We start from the raw sequence: 20,545 nt of genomic DNA, 5'->3' as shown, positions 1-20,545 counted from the left end.
ACTCCTCTCGCAAGAAGTTCTTGTCTGTGTTGACCCTGGGGCCACGTGTCCGCACGGCCCAGGGTGCCGGGAGGGCACCTGTCCAGAACGGAGCCCCTCCCTGGGACCCCGACAGCCATCACCACGGCATCACCTTTCGCCACGTCGGGGTCAGCAGGAGCATGGAGGGGTCGGAGGCCTGGTCCACTCAGCGGGGCCTGGGGGAGACTGTTCTGGAAGCAGGCAGGCCGGGTTCCTGGCTGGTCCTGCCGCACCTCTCCTGGCAGGGGCTGGACTCACTCAGTGTCCCAGTGTCCTGTCCACACCTGCCCAGGCAGCCACGTCCCCGGGACACCTGGGCAAGGGGTGCTGGAGCGGGAGCCGCGTACAAATCCCCTTCCTGGGACTCCTCAGGCTTCGGGGTCGATTTCTCCATCATCCGGGCATGACCCCGCCTCGTCCAGCCAGACTGGGAAAAAGAGGGTTAACACCTTCGTGACCCTCCCCACCCCACCCAGCCCCTTTCCCCGGGAGCTTCAGGGCCGGGGCTCCTCTGGTCTCGCTGGGTCTCTCGGGGATCTGTGGGCACCCCCTGGGCCCCCTCTCAATGCCTAGTCCTCAAAGTCTCTGGCTGGGGTGGGTCCCTGCGACTGCACCCACCAGACCCCCCCCCCCGCCCCGGCTCAGCCTCTTCGGGGAAGGGGAGAGGATCAACGCCCGCACTGTGGTCTCAAAGAGGAGCCGGAGCCGGGGGTCGGGGAGACCTGCTCCAAGTCCCCCAGGGTGGCCCCTGCAAGGCAGGCAGAGCCTGGCTCTCTCTCCCCTCTCAACCCCGACAGAGGAGCCCTCGGAGTCAGGTGAGCACACCAAGCAGCCCGGGAGGAAGTGCTAACCAGGTCTGGTGACCTGTTCTCTTGCTCAAGTACCACTGTCAGGAGTATCAGCTACGCAGCCGCCACCGAGGCACTGCTCCTGGCCCCTGTCTTAGCCCACCTCCCGCAGGCACTGCCATCTCCCTGTTACAGATGAGGAAACTGAGGCTGGGTGGGTGGGGCGCTGCTCCTGCTCCCAGGCACACAGAGACCCAGAGTCAGGGTCTTCTGGCTCCAAGGCCGGAGCGCCCGCTCCCATGCATCCCTTCTCCAGGGAAGAGTGGAGGGCGGGAGACGGCACAGTCCAGCGGGGACACCCTCGCCAGTCCCTCCAGGCAAATCTTCCCCCCAGGGCTGCTTAAGCTTCAAAGGAGCCTTCCCAGGTCCAGGAACCTTCCTGGGGTCTTGGGGCCTCCGGCCTGAAAGGTCAGCCCGCAGGCCTTCCGGAGCAGCCACGCCCTCCCGGGGCTCACAGCAGGGCCCGCTTCACAGAGGACACCGCGGCTCGGGGAGGGAAGGGACTGCGGCCGCAGAGCCAGGGACCTGGGGCTCTGGCCGCCACCCCGAGCTCCCTGATGAGACGCCGCTGTGGGCAGGAGGTGAAGGCAGCTCTCGCAGCTCTAAACTAGAGTGAGGACCGTTCTCCCAGCTCACAGGGCTGGGTGGGAGTTAAATGAGATTTGTGAAAAGCATTTAGCCCGGTGCCAGGCACCCGGAAAGGCCACGCAGGGACGTGCCCTGTCGCCATCAATACTGAGCACGGGCCGGGCGCGGTGGCTCACGCCTGTAATCCTAGCACTCTGGGAGGCCGAGGCGGGTGGATTGCTCAAGGTCAGGAGTTCGAGACCAGCCTGAGCGAGACCCCGTCTCTACTAAAAATAGAAAGACATTATATGGACAACTAAAAATCTATATAGAAAAAATTAGCCGGGCATAGTGGCACATGCCTGTAGTCCCAGCTACTCGGGAGGCTGAGGCAGTAGGATCGCTCAAGCCGAGGAATCTGAGGTTGCTGTGAGCTAAGCTGACGCCACGGCACTCACTCTAGCCTGGGCAACAAAGTGAGACTCTGTCTCAACAAAAAAAAAAAAAAAAATACTGAGCACGGCCCAACCCAGCGGGGTCCAGTGGCTTTCTGCCGGTCACATGCTGTGTGGGGCACGCTGAGACCCAAACTGAGGACTTCTAGAACAGTCTACTCAAGCCCCCTCCCAGACCATGCCTTCCACGCACTCCAGCTCATCAGCGCTGGGCGCCCCACACACGGGCCCAGCGGGACACACACGTCACGAGAGCGGATCAGGTGAGTGTTGTCACCCGCTGGGAGGGCGTCCAGCCTGGGTCTGAATCCCTCCTCCGCCACGTACCAGCTGCACGGCAAGTGTCTCAACCTCTCTGAACCTCAGTGTATCCATCCATAAAATGGGACGGAGTGTGTACCTGACACAGAGTTGCCGTGGGGACTAGACGAGAAAATCACTCGTTATGCTTAGTACGCGCGGCCCGTCACAGTCATCACCATCGTCACCACTCCCGGCAGCAGGCCTGGCTCAGGGAACCCTGTGCAGCCAGGAAGCGGACGGCGGGCGCCACGGCTCCAGAGCCGCCCGCGCAGGGGCGGCCGGGTGCCAGCCTGGGCCTCGCCCTCCCGCCCTCTCGCTGGGAGAAACTCCGTCTCCTCCGCCCGGGCGTGGGCTGCTGCCACGTCTGTTCCGTCCAGCCACACGATGGAGCACGTCCTCCCGCTGGCAGGGGACAGCACACACACCCATCTCGTCCTGGCTGGCGGGAGCCGCGTGTGGGGGGCCGGCGCCCATCAGCTGTCCCCTGCTGCTGCCGGGGTTTCCCCTCGTTACTCCCCAGCCCCCATCTCCTGGGGCTGGGGCCACGGCTGGGGCCACGGCTGGGAGGACACAGAGCTGACCTTAGATTCTCCAGAAAGCCAGGAGGTGGTGGGGACAGAGAAGGGGGCCCCCCAGACCCGACCCGGCTTGGCAACGGTGGCAGGACCGCCTCACCTGTCTGCCTCGAGTCTCTCGGCAGCATCACGCCCGTGGGGGTCGGGGGGGTGATGATGATGTCGGGCACATCCAGGTGCTTGTCGCTCAGGACGGGGGCCTCGTCGTGGCTGCCGCTGCTGCTGCTGACACACATTTTAAAGCCTGAGAAGGCAGGCCGTGGGACGCACACGGACACACACAACAGAGAGACAGGCATCAGTGGCCGCTGGGGAACCGCCCGCGCTGGCCGCCCCGCCCCTCCCCAGCACTGCGAGCCCCGAGGACCCTCAGCAGAGCGGGAATGGCTGTCCCCACTTCACAGATGAGGAAACTGAGGCTCAGGGGAGTTAAATGATGCCCCCCCACCACCGTTAACATCTCGCAGAACCATAATCGTGAACGTACTCGGGGAAATGCTAATGGCAGGCGAGTCGGCCCCTTGGTCTAGCGCTCAGCCGTCACGCCCCACCTCACGCCCCACCTCCCTGCAGCCTCATTCCCAGCCACCCCCCCACTTCCCAAACCGCTCACGGCTCCCCAAATTCACTGGGCTGTTCCCAGCCTGGGATGCGCTTTCCTCCTTTGCCAGGGTAACGAGCTCCTACTTATCCTTCAAAACCCAACACGACAGGCCCTTCCTTGGGGCAGACGCCCCGACAGATCTGATCGCTTTGCCCATCTGCGCTCATTCACGCATCAGATCCTGCAGCGCTGGCCACACAGCACCGCCACCACCAGCTCCTGTTTCTGTCTGCCTGTGCCCGAGCATCCGGAGGACAGCCACCACTCCACACATCTGTGTTTCCCTCGAGCCTAGCACAGTGCCCGGGACAGCGGAATCAGGGGTGCTTGAAATCTTCAATGAAACAAAAAGGCTTCCGGCACCATCATACTGGGTGTAAAAGTCCTCGTCTCTCTGCCCGACCACTTCTCTCCGCACACGGTGCCGGGCTGGGATCGATCAGCTCCAGCAGCAGCGCCCTGGCCAGCAGGAGGGGAGCGATGGGGGGTTACTCTCCCCGCTGCCCTCAGCCCTCCCGTGACCACCGCCGGGACACGCCCCTAAACGATCCCCGTAGGGTCCGTGTGGTGGCTCTAAAACACTTCCACGGGAGTCTGAGGCCTTGAGTGTGGGGTGGACTTACTGACTCGCTTCCAGTGAACAGGATAGGATAGAGGTGACGGGGTGTGACTTCCAAAGTGAGGTCATAAAGACACTGCGGATTCCTCCCTGCTCTCTCTCGGACCACCTGCCCTGGCGGAAGGAGCTGCCGTATTCTGAGGCTGTTCAAGCAGCCCGGGGAGAAGCCACATGGTAAGGAACCGTGGCCTCCAGCCGACAGCTGCGGCCGTGGACCCTCCAGCCCCAGGCCAGCTGCCAGATGAGCCTGCAGCCCGGGCTGCCACCGTGAGTGTAACGTCATGACTGACCCTGAGCCAGAACCACCCAGCTGAGCCGTCCCTTAATTCCTGACCTGCAGAAACCCCAGGAGAATAAAGATTTGTTGTTTAAGCCACTAAGTCTTGAGTGCTTTGTCCTGCAGCCCTAGAGAACGGACGGAGTCGGCAAAGCCGCTCCCCGGACCCCGGGAGGGAGGGACGGCAGGGGCAGAGCGTGCCCCTGGCTGCGAGAAGTCACAGGGTGCAATTCTCAGGCTGACCCCTGCTGACCTAAGAGGAGTTTCTCTGAGGGGCAGGTCACACCGTGACCGTCAAGGACAGTTGGCATCCGTCCACAAAAGCACGTGCGTCCAGGCGACCCGAGTCATGCAATTCCGGCCAAATTCTTGGTCCGTCTGCGGCGTGACCGAGGCTGTGTCAGAAAAGCTGAAGGCAGCAGGCACAGCGGTGAGAGCACTGGCTTTGGAGTCCGGCCACCAGCTGTGTGACCCTGAGCAAGTCACATCTCCTCTCTGGGCCATTGTGTAGTAAAAACAGTGACCTTGGCCCAGAGGAGGTCTGGTCTCTGTCCTGGGTCCCGGGGGTGCTCCCCTGGCCCTCGGACCGTGCTGCCTGACAGGGGCGTCTTTGTCTCCCTGGGGGGCCTCGGTCACACCGGATGTCCAAACACGTGATTTGTGGTGGGGGCTTTGGGTCGCGCCCAGGGAGACGGCAGCCTGAGGCCCACCGTGTGCTCGTTTCCGGGGGCCGCCACAACCCAGCGTCACACGCGGGGGTGGTGGGCCTTAAACAACAAAAATTCATCGTCCCACAGATCTAGGGGCCGGAGTCCGGGAGGAAGGTGCCGGGAGGCTTGGCTCCTTCTGAGGCCGAGACGGTCAATCTGCTCCAGGCCTCCCCCAGCTCCTGGCGCTTGTTGGCGACCTTCGGTACTCCCAGGATCGCAGAAACAGCCCCCCCCATCTCTGCCTCTTGTCTCCACGTGGCATCCTCCCTGTGGGCGTGTCTGTGTCCGAATTCCTCCTTTTTACAAGGACCCCAGTCACCCTGGACTAGGGGCCCACCCTACTCTAGTACGAGCTCATCTTAATTTTTTTTTAATTCAAAATATTAAGGGGTACAGATGTTTTGGATGCGTGGCTTGAGTCAGGGATAGCTATAAAACCTCATCTTAGTTAATCCCATCTGCAAAGACCCTGTTCCCAGGAAGGTCACATTCTGAGGCGCTGGGGGCTAGGAATTTGACATGTGCATTTTGGGGAGACACATTCAACCCGTCGTGCCCAGTAAGAAGCCCGGACGCGGAGGCTGAGGGCTCCCTGGCTGGCAGGGCTCCGCCAGGCCGCTGGGAGCACAGCCACGGCGCGTGCCGAAACCCTCCTGCTTCTGCCCTCTGACCTCTTCCCTTGGCGGATCTTAACCTGGGTCCCTTCCCTGGAATGAGCTGTAAACTGAGCACAACAGCTTCCAGTGAGTTCTGAGAGTCCTTCCAGCAAATTACCAAATGTGAGGGTGTCGTGGGGAACCCCCAAACGTGCAGCTGGGGTCAGAAGTGTGGGTGGTCTTGTGTGCGCTGAGCGCCCCAGCATGGCAGTTAGCCTGACTCTTGCAGCTTCTGGTTTCCACAGACGACAGTGGGGTGGGATCACCCCCCTCTCTGGGCTGGGCGAGGACACCGTGTGCCTGGCACACAGCCAGTGCCAGGTGAGCCCAAGCCATGCAGGTGGCCCACCCGCCTCACCTCGCTCTCCAGCCTGGAGTCACTAGTACCTGCCCCTCACCCCCGAGCAATGCCCCAGCTGCCTCCCCATCCTCTGAACCCCAATCCTGTCCCCCTCAATCCAAGACCCCGTGGCCCTCGACCCTGGTGAGCTTTGCAGGGAGAGGCCACCTCCCCCCGTGGGACTACAAGCCCCCGTGAGACCACCGAGGCCTCTCGGAACCGGGTTTAAAGTGGTGGGGGCCTTCTTTAAAGAACAGGACGTTTCTGCCGTAACCTCCCGCGGAGGCCCACGGTGAGGAACGGACCACAGGAAGCCACGTGGAGAGGGCCCACGTGCTGCCACCTGTAAAGGGACCCACGTGGGCTGGGGCCCACCGAGCACCTCCTCCTCCTCAGTCCTCACCGCCACCCTGTGTCAGCATTGTCAGACCCGCCTCCCAGATGTGGAAACTGAGGACCCGAGAGAGTAACAGCTGGCACAGGACTGCACAGCCGGTGGGTGGCCGAGGAGGACCCGAACCCACACCCGGGTCTGGCTGCCTTCACCAGCCCTGATCCTACGGAACGGAGCCGGCAGTTTCTCGGAAAGGGGCCGGACAGTGAATACTTTTCGCTTTGTGGGTCATCCCAGATATATACACAGCTTTGCTCCTGTAGCCTGAAAGCGGCCATAGACATATGGAAAGGAACGGGTGTGGCCGCGTCCCAATAAAACTTTATTTAAAAAAACAAGCAGTGGGCAGGCTTGAGCCTAAGGGCTGCGGTTTGCAAACCAGTCCCTGCTCTGTACCCCCTGGCACTGGCAGGGAGTTTGGATCTGGGACGTGCCTGATGTCCTTGCTAATCCCCAAACAAAACCCAAACGCAAACCCCTGGCTGCAGGTGGGCAGTGGCGGCCTCTCCTGTCCCTGATGAAAGAATGGATTCATGGGAAGCACTCGGCTGCCAGCGGCCCGGAGGCTCTGCCCCGTTCACACTCTCTCTATTATCGTCCATAAAGAGCCACTCCTGGGGCTGCGCAACACAGGGAGGCTCCAGTGATGGTGACGGTGACGTGTCTGTCCCAGGAAGGAGCCTCCCTGCTCAGTCTCCAAAGCCCCTTCCTCAGTGACTATTCCAAGCTTCTAAAATAAAACGTCCCACATTTGCATTTTAGCTTGTGTGGAGCTTGAGGACAAAGCCCACAATCCCAGTCTGAAAGCGTCAGGTCCTCTGTGAGCCCTGGAGAGATGCTGAAGGCAGGGAGGGGGGGAGGAAGAGGGAAGGAAGAGGGGAGGGAGGAGGGGGAGGAGGGGGAGGAGGGAAGGAAGAGGGGAGGGAGGAGGGGAGGAGGGAAGGAAGAGGAGAGGGAGGAGGGGGAGGAGGGAAGAGGGGAGGGAGGAGGAGGAGGGAAGGAGAGGAGGGGGAGGAGGGAAAGAGAAGAGGGGAGGGAGGAGGCAGAGGAGGGAAGGAAGAGGGGAGGGAAGAGGGGGAGGAGGAAAGAAGAAGGGAGGGATGAGGGGGAGGAGGGAAAGAGAAGGGAGGGAGGAGGCAGAGGAAGGAAGGAAGAGGGGAGGGAGGAGGGGGAAGAGGGAAGAAGAGGAGAGGGAGGAGAGGGAGGAGGGAAAGAGAAGAGGGGAGGGAGGAGGCAGAGGAGGGAAGGAAGAAGGGAGGGAGGAGGAGGAAGAGGGAAGAAGAGGAGAGGGAGGAGGGGAGGAGGGAAAGAAGAGGGGAGGGAGGAGGGGGAGGAGGGAAAGAGAAGAGGGGGAGAGAGGTAGGAGAAGGAGAGGGAGGAAGGCGGAGGGAGTAGGGGGAAGGGAAGGGGAAAGGAGAGGCAGGAGGAGGCGGCTGGGCAAGGGGGAGGAAGGACCCCGGCGTCTCTCCAACCCCAGGGCTGCCCACCGTCAGGGGCAGAGATGGCTGAGCAGGAGGGAAAAGCTCTCGGGAGGATAAAGCCAACTTTGGGGATTAAAAAACAAATGCCAACCCTGCCCCAGACAAGGAGCTCATTTGTGCTAAGGCCAGAATTGTTATTTGTTAATTATGTGCCTGCCCCGGGCTATTAAAGGCCTATTTCCTGAGGGGAAAGGCTTGTCTGGGATTCCAGGGCGCCGGGCCCCAGGGAGGGATGGGGGCAGGGAGGGGGGCCCAGGGACCCAGGCCCGGGAGGGCAGCTCAGCCCAGTGCTGGCGGCCACCAGGCCTTGACCCGACTCTGCAGCAAACCAGACCCCGAAACCCTGGCGCCTGAGGGGCCCTGGGCCCTGGGGCTGACCTTCCCCCGGGACCCCACCCCGGAGGGGCTGATTCACTGCTATGGGAGGGGCACCAGGACCTCAAGAAACTCTGAGGTGACCCCAACAGCCAGGCCTGGGAACCCCAGAGCGAGGGCGGCCGTGGGAACAGTGGCTTTACTCTCAGCCTCAGTTTCCCTGGCTGTAAAAATGTAGGAATGAAACACCAGGTGTGGGAAATGACCCACGGGGACCCAGTGGCTGGGGCCTGGGGGACCCGAGGTGGGGGGAGCAGACAGCCACCCCCTTCCTAAGCACCCCAGGCCGGGCTCTGAGCTCATCCCTGCCCCCACTCCTGCGGGCATCCACCCCCACTTCCCACCCTTCAAAAGCCCTGAGCCGGGTGAGCCCATGCCCCAGACCCCACATCCAGGCTCTTCCCAGGATGCCCAGGTCCCGGGGACAGGACACCATTCCCTGCGCCAGCTCTCACTGGCCCCCAGACCACCCAGAGGCCTCGGGGACAGGAGCTGGAGCCAAGAGCAAGGACTCTGTGGGCATCACGGCTCAAGGGCGCCCTCTCCTGGTTCTTTTAAAAACAGCACCCCTAAGGCCGGGAGAGGTGGCTCACGTCTGTAATCCCAGCACTTAGACTATGGGAGGCCAGGGGTTGGACACCAGCCTGGGCAACATAGAAAAACTCCCCATCTCTACCCCAAAAAATTTTAAAAATTAGCCAGGTGTGGTGGCACACCTGTAGTCCCAGCTACTCGTGAGGCTGAGGTGGGAGGGTTGCTTGAGCCCAGGAGTTGGAGGCGGCAGTGAGCTATGATCACGCCACTGTACTCCCACCTGGGCAACACAGCAAGACCCTATCTCTAAAAAATAAAAATAAAAAAGTCAATAAAAATAAAATTTAAAAAAACCCTGGTGCCCACTCAGAGGCCCCACCTGGGACCACGTCCCTCTTCCCCACGGCACCGTCACACACACAGCCGGTGCCGACCTGGTGGACCCACAGTGCAGTGGAGACCTGGAGGTATACCTGGGCTGCATCCACCTGGGCAGTGGCTCCACCTCTTTGGGCCTCTGTTTCCTCACCTACAGAAGAGGGTAAATAACAGTGCCCGTGTGCAACGGGGACAGAGGTTAAGCACCACGCTTGAGTCCTCACACCATCCAAGCCGGGTGCAACAACCATGTGCATTTTGCAGATGAGAAACCCCAGAGCTGGCCTTGCAGTGCGTGCTTTGTAACCACAGCTGTCGTTAACACCATGAGGTTTTTGTGTTTTTTTTTTTTTTTTGAGACAGAGTCTCTCTCTGCTGCCCCGGCTAGAGTGCAGCGGCGTCAGCCTAGCTCACAGCAACCTCAAACTCCTCAAGCGATCCTCCTGCCTCAGCCTCCCGAGTAGCTGGGACTACAGGCATGCACCACACCCAGCTAATTTTTCTATTTTTAGTAGAGACGGGGTCTCGCTCTTGCTCAGGCTGGTCTCAAACTCCTGAGCTCAGGCGATCCGCCCGCCTCGGCCTCCCAGCGTGCTGGGATCACAGGCGTGAGCCACTGCGCCCGGCCTACACCATGAGGTTTTAATCTTAGCACTCACTCTTGGATTCTGCCAACACTGAGCACCCCTGAGTGCCACAGCTGCTGTTACACATAGCCCCGAGCACAGGTGGGGCCCTTGTGCCCCCCTTGCGGTTGCACAGCTGGAGTGGGTGCTAAGCAAAACATTCCTGGTTCCAACCTAACACTCGGGGACATTTTTTCCTTGCTGTACCGGAACGGCCAGGGGCTGAGGAAGGAGGAAACGTGAGTCAGACCCTCTGAGCTGCTGCCTACGGTGGCTTCGCCTCTCTCAGGCCTTCTCACCGGCAGAGTCGGAGGCGCCAGCCTCCTTTGCAGCACTGAGCCTGGGCAGGGCAGGTGCTCAGTCCACAGGCATTTATTGTGCACCTACTATGTGCCGTGCATCGCTCTGGGTGCTGGGGACGCAGCTAAGAACACCATTCTCTGCCTGCCCCATACATGGCATCTCCCAGCTCCTGCTCCAGGCTCCCGCAGCTGCAATGGGGCCCCAAAGGTTTCAGGGTCGGGTGGAAAAAAACAGGGAGGGTCCCCAGTGATTCAAGCTATCACTGGGTGGGGTCCACGAGGCTGAGCTTCGAGGACAGTGCTCCCGGGAGGCTGGGCTGTGTGAGCACCCCAAGAGAATTAATTCCTCAGCTGGTCCTCCCCGGGAGGCAGACCCCATCTCCCAGACAGGCTCACTGAGGCTCCGAGGAGTCACAGACCTTGCTCAGGTCACACAGGATTTGTGCCTTCCTGGGGCAGGGGCACAAAACCAGCTCCTAGAGCCTGGGCCGGGGAAAGAAGGGACCAGGGGGCACGGTGGGCCCGACCCCGGGAGGGAGAGGCAGGACTTAGGGGAGCTGCGGGGGTTGGAAAAGGGTTCCCCGAGGGGCCAGTCGCAGAGCGGCGGGAGGGATGGAGGGCGCGGGGGCAGCCTTGGCAGGCGCAAAGGCCCTGGGGCAGAGACACGGGGGCCGCAGGGGCTGAGCGGCGCTGGCACTAATCCCTCGGAGATGACCGGGGCTCTGGATTTAGTGCAGGTCTTTCAGAAAACAAACTGACAAATGCCTCTGAGGGTTCCAGATGCACTTAGTCTTTTTTTTTTTTTTTTTTAATTCCAATTACAGGGAAAGCCGTGTGTTATTACGGATGAGGCTGGGGCAGCTCTGGCGGTTTTACCTTTCCAAGGCAGCCCGGGGCCCAATAGAGACGGCAGTGGATGTTTTAAATCTCTTTTTAATTAAGGAAAAAGCCCTGGCTTGCGTCAGGGATGAGCCGCTGGAGGGAGAGCCTGAGAGGAGGCCTGAGCCCCGCAAGGCGGGGAGAAGGTGCTCAGCCCAGGCTCTGCCCGCCAGGCCGCCGGCCCTCCCTCCCTCCCTCCCGGCCAGTCCTCCCCAGGCCCAGCACAGGGCCCCTCTCATCCCGGCTCCAGCCCCTCTGGGGAGGCCACCAGGGCGAGGATACCCTGCGGCCCTGGGTCCCAATGACCATCAGGAAGGTGAGGAGCAGAGAAGTCCGTGCAGCGATGAGGGGACAAGCCCAGGGCGTGTGCGTGGCTGACAGAGGCAGACATGGACTTTGGGAGGCAGGAGCAGAGATCAGGGGATGTGGGGGCCATGGTGGAGTCTTGAGAAGGCACCCCAGGATGCAGGGGAGCAGGATGCAGGGGTGCGGCTCAGAAGACTGGGTCCAGCCCTGGTCCCACTGCTTCTCGGCAGTGACCCCTCCCTGACCCTCAGTCTACTCATCCCTAAAATGGGCACAGGAGCAGGCACCCTGCAGAGGACGACTGTGAAAGCAGAAGTCCCAGAGAGGCCGGGCGTGGTGGCTCACGCCTGTAATCCTAGCACTCTGGGAGGCCGAGGCGGGTGGATCTCTCAAGGTCAGGAGTTCGAGACCAGCCTGAGCAAGAGTGAGACCCCGTCTCTACTAAAAATAGAAAGAAATTATCTGGCCAACTAAAATATATATAGAAAAAATTAGCCGGGCATGGTGGCGCATGCCTGTAGTCCCAGCTACTTGGGAGGCTGAGGCAGGAGGATCGCTTGAGCCCAGGAGTTTGAGGTTGCTGTGAGCTAGGCTGACGCCACGGCACTCACTCTAGCCTGGGCAACAAAGCGAGACTCTGTCTCAAAAAAAAAAAAAAAAAGAAGAAGTCCCAGAGAGCAAGCAAAGCCCCACCGCCTGCCCCCGCCTGCCCCCGCCTGGCCCCGCCCGGCCCCTGGAAACGCCGGAGGTGTAGGCGCAGGGTCCCCGGCGGCCGCACTGCCCAGCGTGGCCGGGTCCTTCTGACCTGTGCGCTGTGGCATATTTGGTGGCATTCCTGGCCTCTAGACACTGAAGCACCCAGTCGCGACAACCAGCAATGTCTCCAGACGTTGCCACCTGTCCCTGGGCTGCCAGAAAACATATAGGACCATCCAGTTACATCTGAATCTCAGTTAAACAAATAGGTTTTAGAATCAGTATGTCCCCACTGAGGGCCAGGCCTCTGCTCTAGGCTCGGGTGCAGAGGTCAGCAGAGTGGATGAAGACCTCTGGCGGTGGCACTGGTGGCAGCGAGATGAGGGACCCCCCCAGGATCCCCACGGGCAGGACGCCAGAACCCATTTTACAGATGGGGACACTGAAGCCCAGGAAACTCAGGCACTTAATCATGGCCGTTTCCTAACTCACGGTGCAGCTGGGCTTGGACCCCACCCTGTGACCGCCCTTGGATCTTATGAACCTCCAAGCTGGTTCTGAAAACTGCTCAAACGCATCAGCGGAACACCTGCTTTTCATCCCCTTCCGTGTCATGGAACTCCCAGCCCCACGGGTGTAAACTCCGAATTCCCTGCCCGGCCGCAGCTGACTGGCGTGGCTCGGTCTGGGGCTTTTGTCCATCCACTGCCTCCGACAGGCACGCCAGGGTCGCGTCTGCTCCCAGCCTCTGCCCGGGGTGGGGGGGGGGAGGCCCTGCGGCCTGGAGCACCCGCCCCACCCCCGCTCTTTTCTAGGGCAGCTCCGGCAGGCCGGATGCTTCCCGGGCGATGCCGTCCCAACCACCTGGGTGGCAGGCACTGGTCTCCGTCTCAGCACTCAGCAGCAGCATTCAGGGGACAGTTCCCATGAACACCCATCCCCTCCTTACCCTCCTGAGGGTCGGGAACCAGGCTGCCTTGTTCTTCCCCGTAGCCCTGGGACCCGGGCCAGTGCCCTGCGCACAGTGGGGACGCAATCCACGTTTGTGGATTCTGCTGGCTGGACCAAGAGTGCACCGCTATGGGTGACACAGAGTGACCCTGATTTTTGGTTGCTCAAGGGCTAGTCTTGAAGGGGGTGTCCGAACGGCCAGCCACCAACCACCCCCAGGCTGGGCCCCCTGACAAAGGCAGTCCGGACACATGCGCAGGCAGCTGGGGGTCCCAGCTCTCACAGTGGCTGACGGGGGCCGTGCCCTGTCCTCCTTGGTCCCCACCATCACCACTGCCACACGCCCGGCTCCAGCCCTCCCCCAGGCCCTCACTCAGCAAATAGACTTGTCAAAACACCCACCGACATCAGCTAAATCCCCCCAGCAAGGCGTCCTGCGAAACACCTGACCATGGGCTCATAGTGGTCAAGGCCACAAAAACAAGGAGAGTCTGAGAAACCGTCACAGCCAAGAGCAGCCTAAATGTCATGTGGGTCCCCGATGGGATCCTGGGACGGAAGTACCGGACACGCGCACAAAGTGTGGGCGTCGGTTGATAACGACGGATCCGTGTCGACTCATTAACCGTTGCGAGGCCACCGCACCAGTGCGAGACGTCAGCGACAGGGAAGCCGTGGGCACACGGGCACACCTGTCCCACCCTCTGCAATTTTCTGTGTGTTAAAACTGCCCTAAAAGCAGTCTATGACAGAGAACGGTGACAAGCTATCAACCCAGGACAAAGTCTCCATCTTCCCAACCAGCCTCGGGCTGCCCCAAGGGACCTTCCCAGCAGGACAGTCGTGGGACCAGCCGGTGCCCAGGATGACTCTGCAGTGATGCTGGGGTTCGCCAGGGATGGAGCCGGCGCCCTCGGTGGAACCCCCGAGACCCCAAGGGTCCCCCACAGTGGCCCCACATCCCAGCACTCTGGCGGGAACGTCCCACCCCCAGCTCACCTCCTCCCCGCGGAGCGTCCCATGCACTAAAGCTGCGCCCGCAGTGGGGGTGGAAGGTTTGCCGGACACCGTCTTTGGGGCAGGAGACAGTCCCGTTTCATCATTCCATTTTACAGATTGGGAAACCGAGGCTCGGGAACGTGAAGTGAGTCAGGGTCAGCAGCAGGACGTGAACTTGGATCTCTGACCCCAGTGGTTCTCTCTGGAACCCCCCAGAGGACTTGCTGAAACATTCCCGAGTTTCTGACTCAGCTGGTCTGGATGTGTCCCGAGGCTCTGACGGTCCGACTAGTTCCCAGTGACACGCCGCAGGTCCAGGGACCCCACTGCAACCCACGTGGCTGGACCACGCCCACTGCCACCTGGGAGAGGAGGAGCTTACAGACCACGGAGACCGGAGACCGCTCAGCCCGGCCCCTGCTCAGGGCCGTGCGGCCTCGAGCCAGTGCGTGCTCCCCTGTGCCTCAGTCTCCCCATTGTGAAGTTACCCATGTCCACCAGCTGGAGCCTAGAGATGCCCGGCGCCTGTCTTCACAGGACGAGGGTCACTCCCACAGGTCACAGCTGCCGTGGCCAGGCCCGTGAGCGGAAGGACCCCACTCAGGTGTGTGCTGTGCCCGCTCTCCTTGGCACTTGCAGAGAAATAGCTCCCGGCACAGGAGTGCTCCTCCCTCCCACGTCACCCTCTCCTTGTCTGCCCCCAAGGGCTGTCCTGCCACTCACCGGGGGGCTCAGGGGTGAAGTGACCTGTAGGGGCTGAATAGTGTCCCCCCCCCAAATTCACATCAACCCAGAGCCTCAGAATGTGACCTTATTTAAAAACAAGCTATTTGCGGATATAATAAATTAAGGATCTCATGAGGAGCCCATCCTGGATTTAGGGGGGCTCTAAATCCCGAGACTGGTGTCCTTACAAGAGGAGGAGGGGAGACTCGGGCACAGAGCACAGCAGGGAAGGGGCCACGGGAAGGCAGAAGCTGGAAGAGGCAGGCAGGACCCTCCCTGGAGCCTGAGGAGGACGCGTGGCCCTGCCCACACCTTCATTTCAGCCCCGGCCACCAGGACTGTGAGAGAGCAAACTCCTGTTGCTTTAAGAGCCCCCCCCACCCCCCAGTTTGTGACCTTTGTCACAGCAGCCCCAGGACGCTCACACACGGTGCAGACAGAAGCCAGCACAGCTGCTGACGAGGCCCACCCCAGCCGGACACGTGGTCTGCTGCCAACACAAGGCCACCCCGTAGGGAAGGGTCCCTGTGTCGTCCTGGGTGGTGACATCCTTTCAGAGCCTGTGCGGGGAGCTTGGGGGATGCAGGGGGTGCTTGGAGCTGAGGCCAGACGGAGCAGAGGGGCAGACCGAAGCCAAGAGAGAAGATCGCATCCGCTATGACCCTCCCATCTCCTGGGCGGGTCTCACCCTCTGTCTCCCCTCGTCCCACCTCCCCAGGGACAAGAACAGGTCGTGGAGCTGCCTCTCCGTGGGGAAGGCGCTGGTGAGAGCTTACATCTGAATTCCAGCCCGTGTGGCCGTGGCCACTTTCCCTGCTGGGGCCTCAGTTTCCCCATCTGTGAAATGTAAGCTTTGCAGGATCAGTGCAAAGGTGCCTTCTGGCCCAGAAAGCCTGCTGATTCTACACCAGATTCCCAGGACTGCAGGAGGGAAGGGAGGATAGCCCCAGACCACCGAACTGAACCCCCCAGATCAGCCCCATTAACACCCCCAGACAGGCCACCTGGACCCCTAGACCAGCCAACTAAACCCCACATGCTGAACTGATGATGTTTGGAACTATTGGATTAAATAATACATTAAAATGAATTCCACCTGTTTCTTTTTACCTTGTGCATAGGACTACTAGAAATGTTAAGATTCCGTGTGTGGTCACATTTTATTTCCACTGAATGGGGCAGTTCCAGATAGTGGCCCCGGGGCACAGTCCTGCCTGTGTGATCCTTAAAGTACTCTCCAGAAACCAGCGTTCGCTAAACCCCTGTGGCGGAACGAAGGATGCCTCAGTTTACACTGGAGGACACTGGGGTCCAGAGAGACAAGGTCACTTGCCCCAAGGCAGGGACCTACTACATACTTTGCGGGGCTCAGTGGAAAATACGCGTGAGGCCCCTTGTTCAAAGGCGTTAAGTGCAATAAACCGAGCCAGGGGCCATGTGCAGCTGTGGAGGTCACACGCCACGAGGCTGGCCCTGCTCCAAGATCACATCACTCATAAGGGGCAGAGCTGGGATCTGAACGCAGGGACGTGGTCCAGAGCTGGGGACGGGAGGGTCACTTGGGAACAGCTGGGCAGTTCTCAGCCCCTGGGCCGGGCTTCAGGTCCAGAGCAGAGGGGGACGGGGCCTGGGGCCTGGCTGGGTCCCTGCGCCTGGTGCCCAGGGCAACTCGTGGTGTCCGGGCCCCAGGGGTGAGCTGACAGCACCCGTCTCTCGCAGGTCGAACGGCGGCCCTATTGGAAACGGGGTCTTTGCAGAGGTAACTGAGTTAAGGCTCTTGCGATGAGGTTATCCTGGGACAGTGTGGGCCCAACACGGAATGACAGGTGTCCTTAGGAAAGACGGGGAGGAGACAAAAGAGGAAACGCCACGTGACCACGGAGACACGACGCAGCCACAAGCCAAGGGGAGCCCGAAGGCTCCTCCTCCAGAGCTTCCAGAAGGGGCACGGCCCTCGGCTTCAGACTTCCGGCCTCCGCAACTGGGAGAAAAGCAAATTCCTGGTGTTTTAAGCACCTAGTGTGGGAACTGTCACTCAGCAGCCCTGGGACACCAGCACGTCATCCTGCAGGGTTCTTGGCATCCTGAGAGGATGTTTCCCTCTGAGGAGGCCACACCTGTGCTGGCTGAAGCCACCTCTGGCACCGGCGCACTGGGTTCAAATCCCACCCTGGCCCCGTGTGTGGCCCTGGGCAAACTGCACTGGCTTTTTGTGCCTCAGTTTCCACATGTGGAAACGGAGAATCCTCAGAGCGCCTGTGCCGGGGCTGCCGTGAGGACGGGTGAGTTCACGCACACAGGACGGGGCCTCGCCCAGACCCAGCCCCCAAAAGAGTCAACCATTCATCTTATTTTCACCCAGTCATTGCGATTTATGGAATTTACCCCAAAGAAATAATTTTTTAAAAAATCAGAAAGCAAAGACGTTCTATATGGTTTTATCTACAGTGTGGTTTGGAAACAGCCCCCGAACGAACTCCGAGACGTCATCAGAGAGCCGTGCAAAGGACACTGTCTCGAGAAGCACCACGCTTGTGCCCAAACGCCCGACATGGAACGGAAGGCAGCTGGCGGGACGGCCACAGCCGCGGGGACCCGGAGCCGTCCGGGGCCTGCAGGGACAGGCAGGGACAGGCAGGGCTGTCCAGAGCCCTCCTGCGTGACTCGTCCCTGACGGGAAACATGCAGATCAGGGGGGTCTGGAGCCCCCAGGCAGGTGGGCCTGGGTCTGTCTTAGTTCAGAGCAGTGCGAAGGGTTCTGGCCCTGCACCCCACACCCTGAGTCACCCCTAGGCCCGTGTGGCCTCATCACCTCCACAAACCACACCTGGGGGGGCGGGGGTAGGGGCAGCACCACAGCGAGCAATGAAAAATGCATCAGCCGCCCTTGGGCTGCAGGCCCCGGCCCAGCACTTAGCGATCCCAGGGCCGGAAGGCGGCCCTGCTAAAAGCCCCAGGAGCCCAGCTTGCTGCCTGCGCTTCTGCTCGCGCGGGTGGGGGCGGAGTGCATCTCCCAGGCGCCGTCAGTGTCTGCGCCCTCTCGGTCTACCTCCCTGGCCGAGCCCCAGCCTTGGGCTGGAAGGAAAGGGGTCCCAGAGACACCCCCAGGGGCCCGGTTCCTTGATCAAAGATGTCCTGACACAGTAGGTGAAAGGTGGAAACAACCGAGTGTCCACGGTGGATGGACGGACAAAGGAAATGTGGTGTGGCCACGCACTGGGCTGTCACTCAGCCAGCCACAGAAGTCAGGAAGCGCTGACCCTGGCTGCACCGGGCAGACCTGGAAAACACGCTGAGTGGAAGACGCCACCCACAAAATGACAGTCTGTGATTCCACTTATAGGAGGTCCCTGGAGGAGTCAGACTCGCAGGGACAGAAAGGGGAATGGTGGCTGCCAGGAGCTGGGGGAGGGGACGGGGGTTGGAGTTCAGGGGACAGAGTTTCATTCTGAGATGATGAGAAATTCACTCTGGAGATGAACGGTGGTGATAGTGACTCAACAGTGCGAATGTACTTAATGTAATTAAACCGTGCATGATTACAATAGTGCATTTTATGTTACATATATTATTTAAAATGTCCTTAATGCCCACTCTGTGCACGGAAACCCACAGCGACGCTGCAGGGAAGAGAGTCCTCGAGCTTCAACAGCCCTGAACCTCCTCACCACCGGCTGCCACAGGATCGACCCCACTGCTCACGCATACTCAGTCAACAAACATCTCCCCACTCCTCCGTGGGCTCAGCCTGGAGTCTCAGAGGGACCCAGGCCCTGGAGGGGACGTGGGCTCCTGATGCCCCTCCAGCACCCCATTCCACTTTGCAAACAGAGCCCCGATTCTCTCCAGGGAGCCACTACCCTGCCTTCGCACGCAGTCTCGGAGGGGCTCGGGATGCAGACGCCTGCCCTGCCAGGCCGAGCGGTGGGAGTGAGACCTCAGCCGGGCCAGGCGGGTGCTCAACCGGACGGGTGGTCCGTGCACCCCCGCAGGGGCCTCCCACCACTGCCTCCTCACTGCACCTCTCCTGTGGGCTCCCCTCAGCCTCCCAGTAGGCTCCTCCGCCCTCATGTTAAGTAGCATCAGCGTCTGCAGCCTGCAGCCAGGACCCCTCGGCCGGCCTGCAGCTCGAGCGTGGGCCCCAGGGCCTGGTGGCCGTGATGTGGGAAGTAACAAAGTGGACGGTGACAGCAGCAGTCGCTAGGGTGTGCCGGGCACTCGGGCTCTGGGCGAACAGGAGACGGTGCCATCGTGAGCCCCATTTCACGGGTAAGGAAACCGAGGCACTGCTCCAGGTCCCAGGGCGGCAGCGCCGAGGCCAGGCTCAGATACAGGCTGTCGGAGCCCCGGCCCGGCCCGCCGCTCCCTGCCACGCCGCCTCTGCAGGCGAGCAGCGCCGGCCTCCGCCCGAGGACAGGCAGGGCCCGGGCAGGCTAGAGCCACGGCACACACAGAGCACCACAGTCACCGGAGTCGGGCTCAGGCAGCAGGGCCACAGGGTCGGAGGGGCGGAAGCGGGGCTGCCTCACCTGCCCTGGGAGGACGGAGCCACAGTCAGGCCTGGCGGGCACGTTGCGCCTGGACCAGGGGCCGTCCAGGGAGACCCCCGGATTTCAGGCTGGGGACGTGGGAGTAGGAGCGGTGGTCTGAGGTGCCCACAGGCCGTCCAGATGCCAGACAGAAAAGTCTAGAGCACAAGACAGCGGCCTGGGCTGCCTTTGCCAACACCTGCAGCACCCTTCCACGGTTTGGTGTTCTAGAACTTTCTCCCCACTGGTTCTTCCGCTCTCCCGGCGCCCACCCAGCCAGACCCATCTGGGTGACAAAGGCCCCAGGTGTGTCTTCAGGAAAGCAAACGCCCCGGTGTGCGCCTGGCTCCTTCCCACGGCCTCTGCTCCCTTACCCTCCACAGCCAGAGGAGGAAACTGAGGCCCAAGAGCACTGCGACTTTCCCATATCCCTCAACTGCCAGTGAAAGGAGGGCCTGGAAGAGTGCTCAGAGTCAGAGCAAGCATAGGGCACCTGCTGTGTACAGGGGCTGCTGTAAGGGACAGGGCCCCGCTCCCTCTCCAGGACAGCAACACTGGGGCTCCGGGTTTGTCCCCCAACTCTGTCCACCTCACCCCTCCCCTCGCCCTCCCTCCTGCCCACCAGGTACCGACGTGAGCAGGGGCAGAGCCACAGGCCTTACCTTTCAGGCAGGACAGCTTCAGCCCCATGTCGGCGCCTCGGCGGGCCTGCGGAGAGAGGAGAGTGCTCAGAGGGGACTTGTTTCCTATTGGCCCCAGGTGGCCAGGCCCCCGCACCCGCCCTCTCGAATGCACAACAGGAAGTCGTCGAGGAGAGAAACCACCGGACCCCAGGTCACGGCACCGCCAACTACATCTGGGCTGAATTTGCTCAAAGACGGAGTCTGTGCTGGCGGAAAAAACGTTCAGATGCCTCAAAGCTAAATATACTGAAGGCCAAGGCTATGTCCGCAGCCTCATGAAGTTCAAGGTGATGATGCGGAACCAACGCCCCCTCACCCCCCGCCTTTCCTTTCAGGGGCGGCAGGATGGCCCCAGCTTCTAGGATGTGAGGACCCTCGGACAAGGCCACCACCCCTGAGGGGCACTGCCACCTGCAAGGAAGGGGCAGCTCTGGCTTTGCAAAGTGTCCTCGGACAGGACAGCAGCCTGGGTGCTCCTGCCCACTTTCCTGCCCACAGCATCCCCTGGGCCAGACCCGCATCTCGTTCAAGGTCTCTCCCGGCCTCCTGGCTCCCTCCCCCACTCCGCTAAGGGATTTCTGGCACGTTTCCCAGGCTGCCTCTGGCCTTGGAGGACCAGACTAGCACAGGAGGACACCAGGCTACACGCCCTGAACCTAGGTTCTTCGGACAGTGGGGCAGACGAGCCAACTGGCACCCAGAGGCACAGGA

General features: G+C 61.2%; 1 protein-coding gene across 1 annotated transcript; it reads right to left on the bottom strand.

Annotated features, from left to right (window-relative positions):
- Positions 1-389: 389 nt before the first annotated feature.
- On the bottom strand, positions 390-19,840 carry C23H16orf74 (chromosome 23 C16orf74 homolog). The gene is made up of 3 exons (XM_069497799.1): positions 19,814-19,840; positions 2,870-3,013; positions 390-448 (listed from the first exon to the last, which is right to left on the bottom strand). Exons 2-3 carry the CDS (start codon positions 3,003-3,005, stop codon positions 390-392), a joined length of 195 nt encoding a protein of 64 aa, XP_069353900.1. The 5' UTR covers positions 3,006-3,013; positions 19,814-19,840.
- Between the last annotated feature and the right edge of the window lie 705 nt (positions 19,841-20,545).

Source organism: Eulemur rufifrons, chromosome 23 (assembly GCF_041146395.1).
Source record: "Eulemur rufifrons isolate Redbay chromosome 23, OSU_ERuf_1, whole genome shotgun sequence".
NCBI classification, from domain to species: domain Eukaryota; kingdom Metazoa; phylum Chordata; class Mammalia; order Primates; family Lemuridae; genus Eulemur; species Eulemur rufifrons.
The sequence above is the reverse complement of the archived record's forward strand: the minus strand, read 5'-3'. Positions and strand labels throughout refer to the sequence as shown.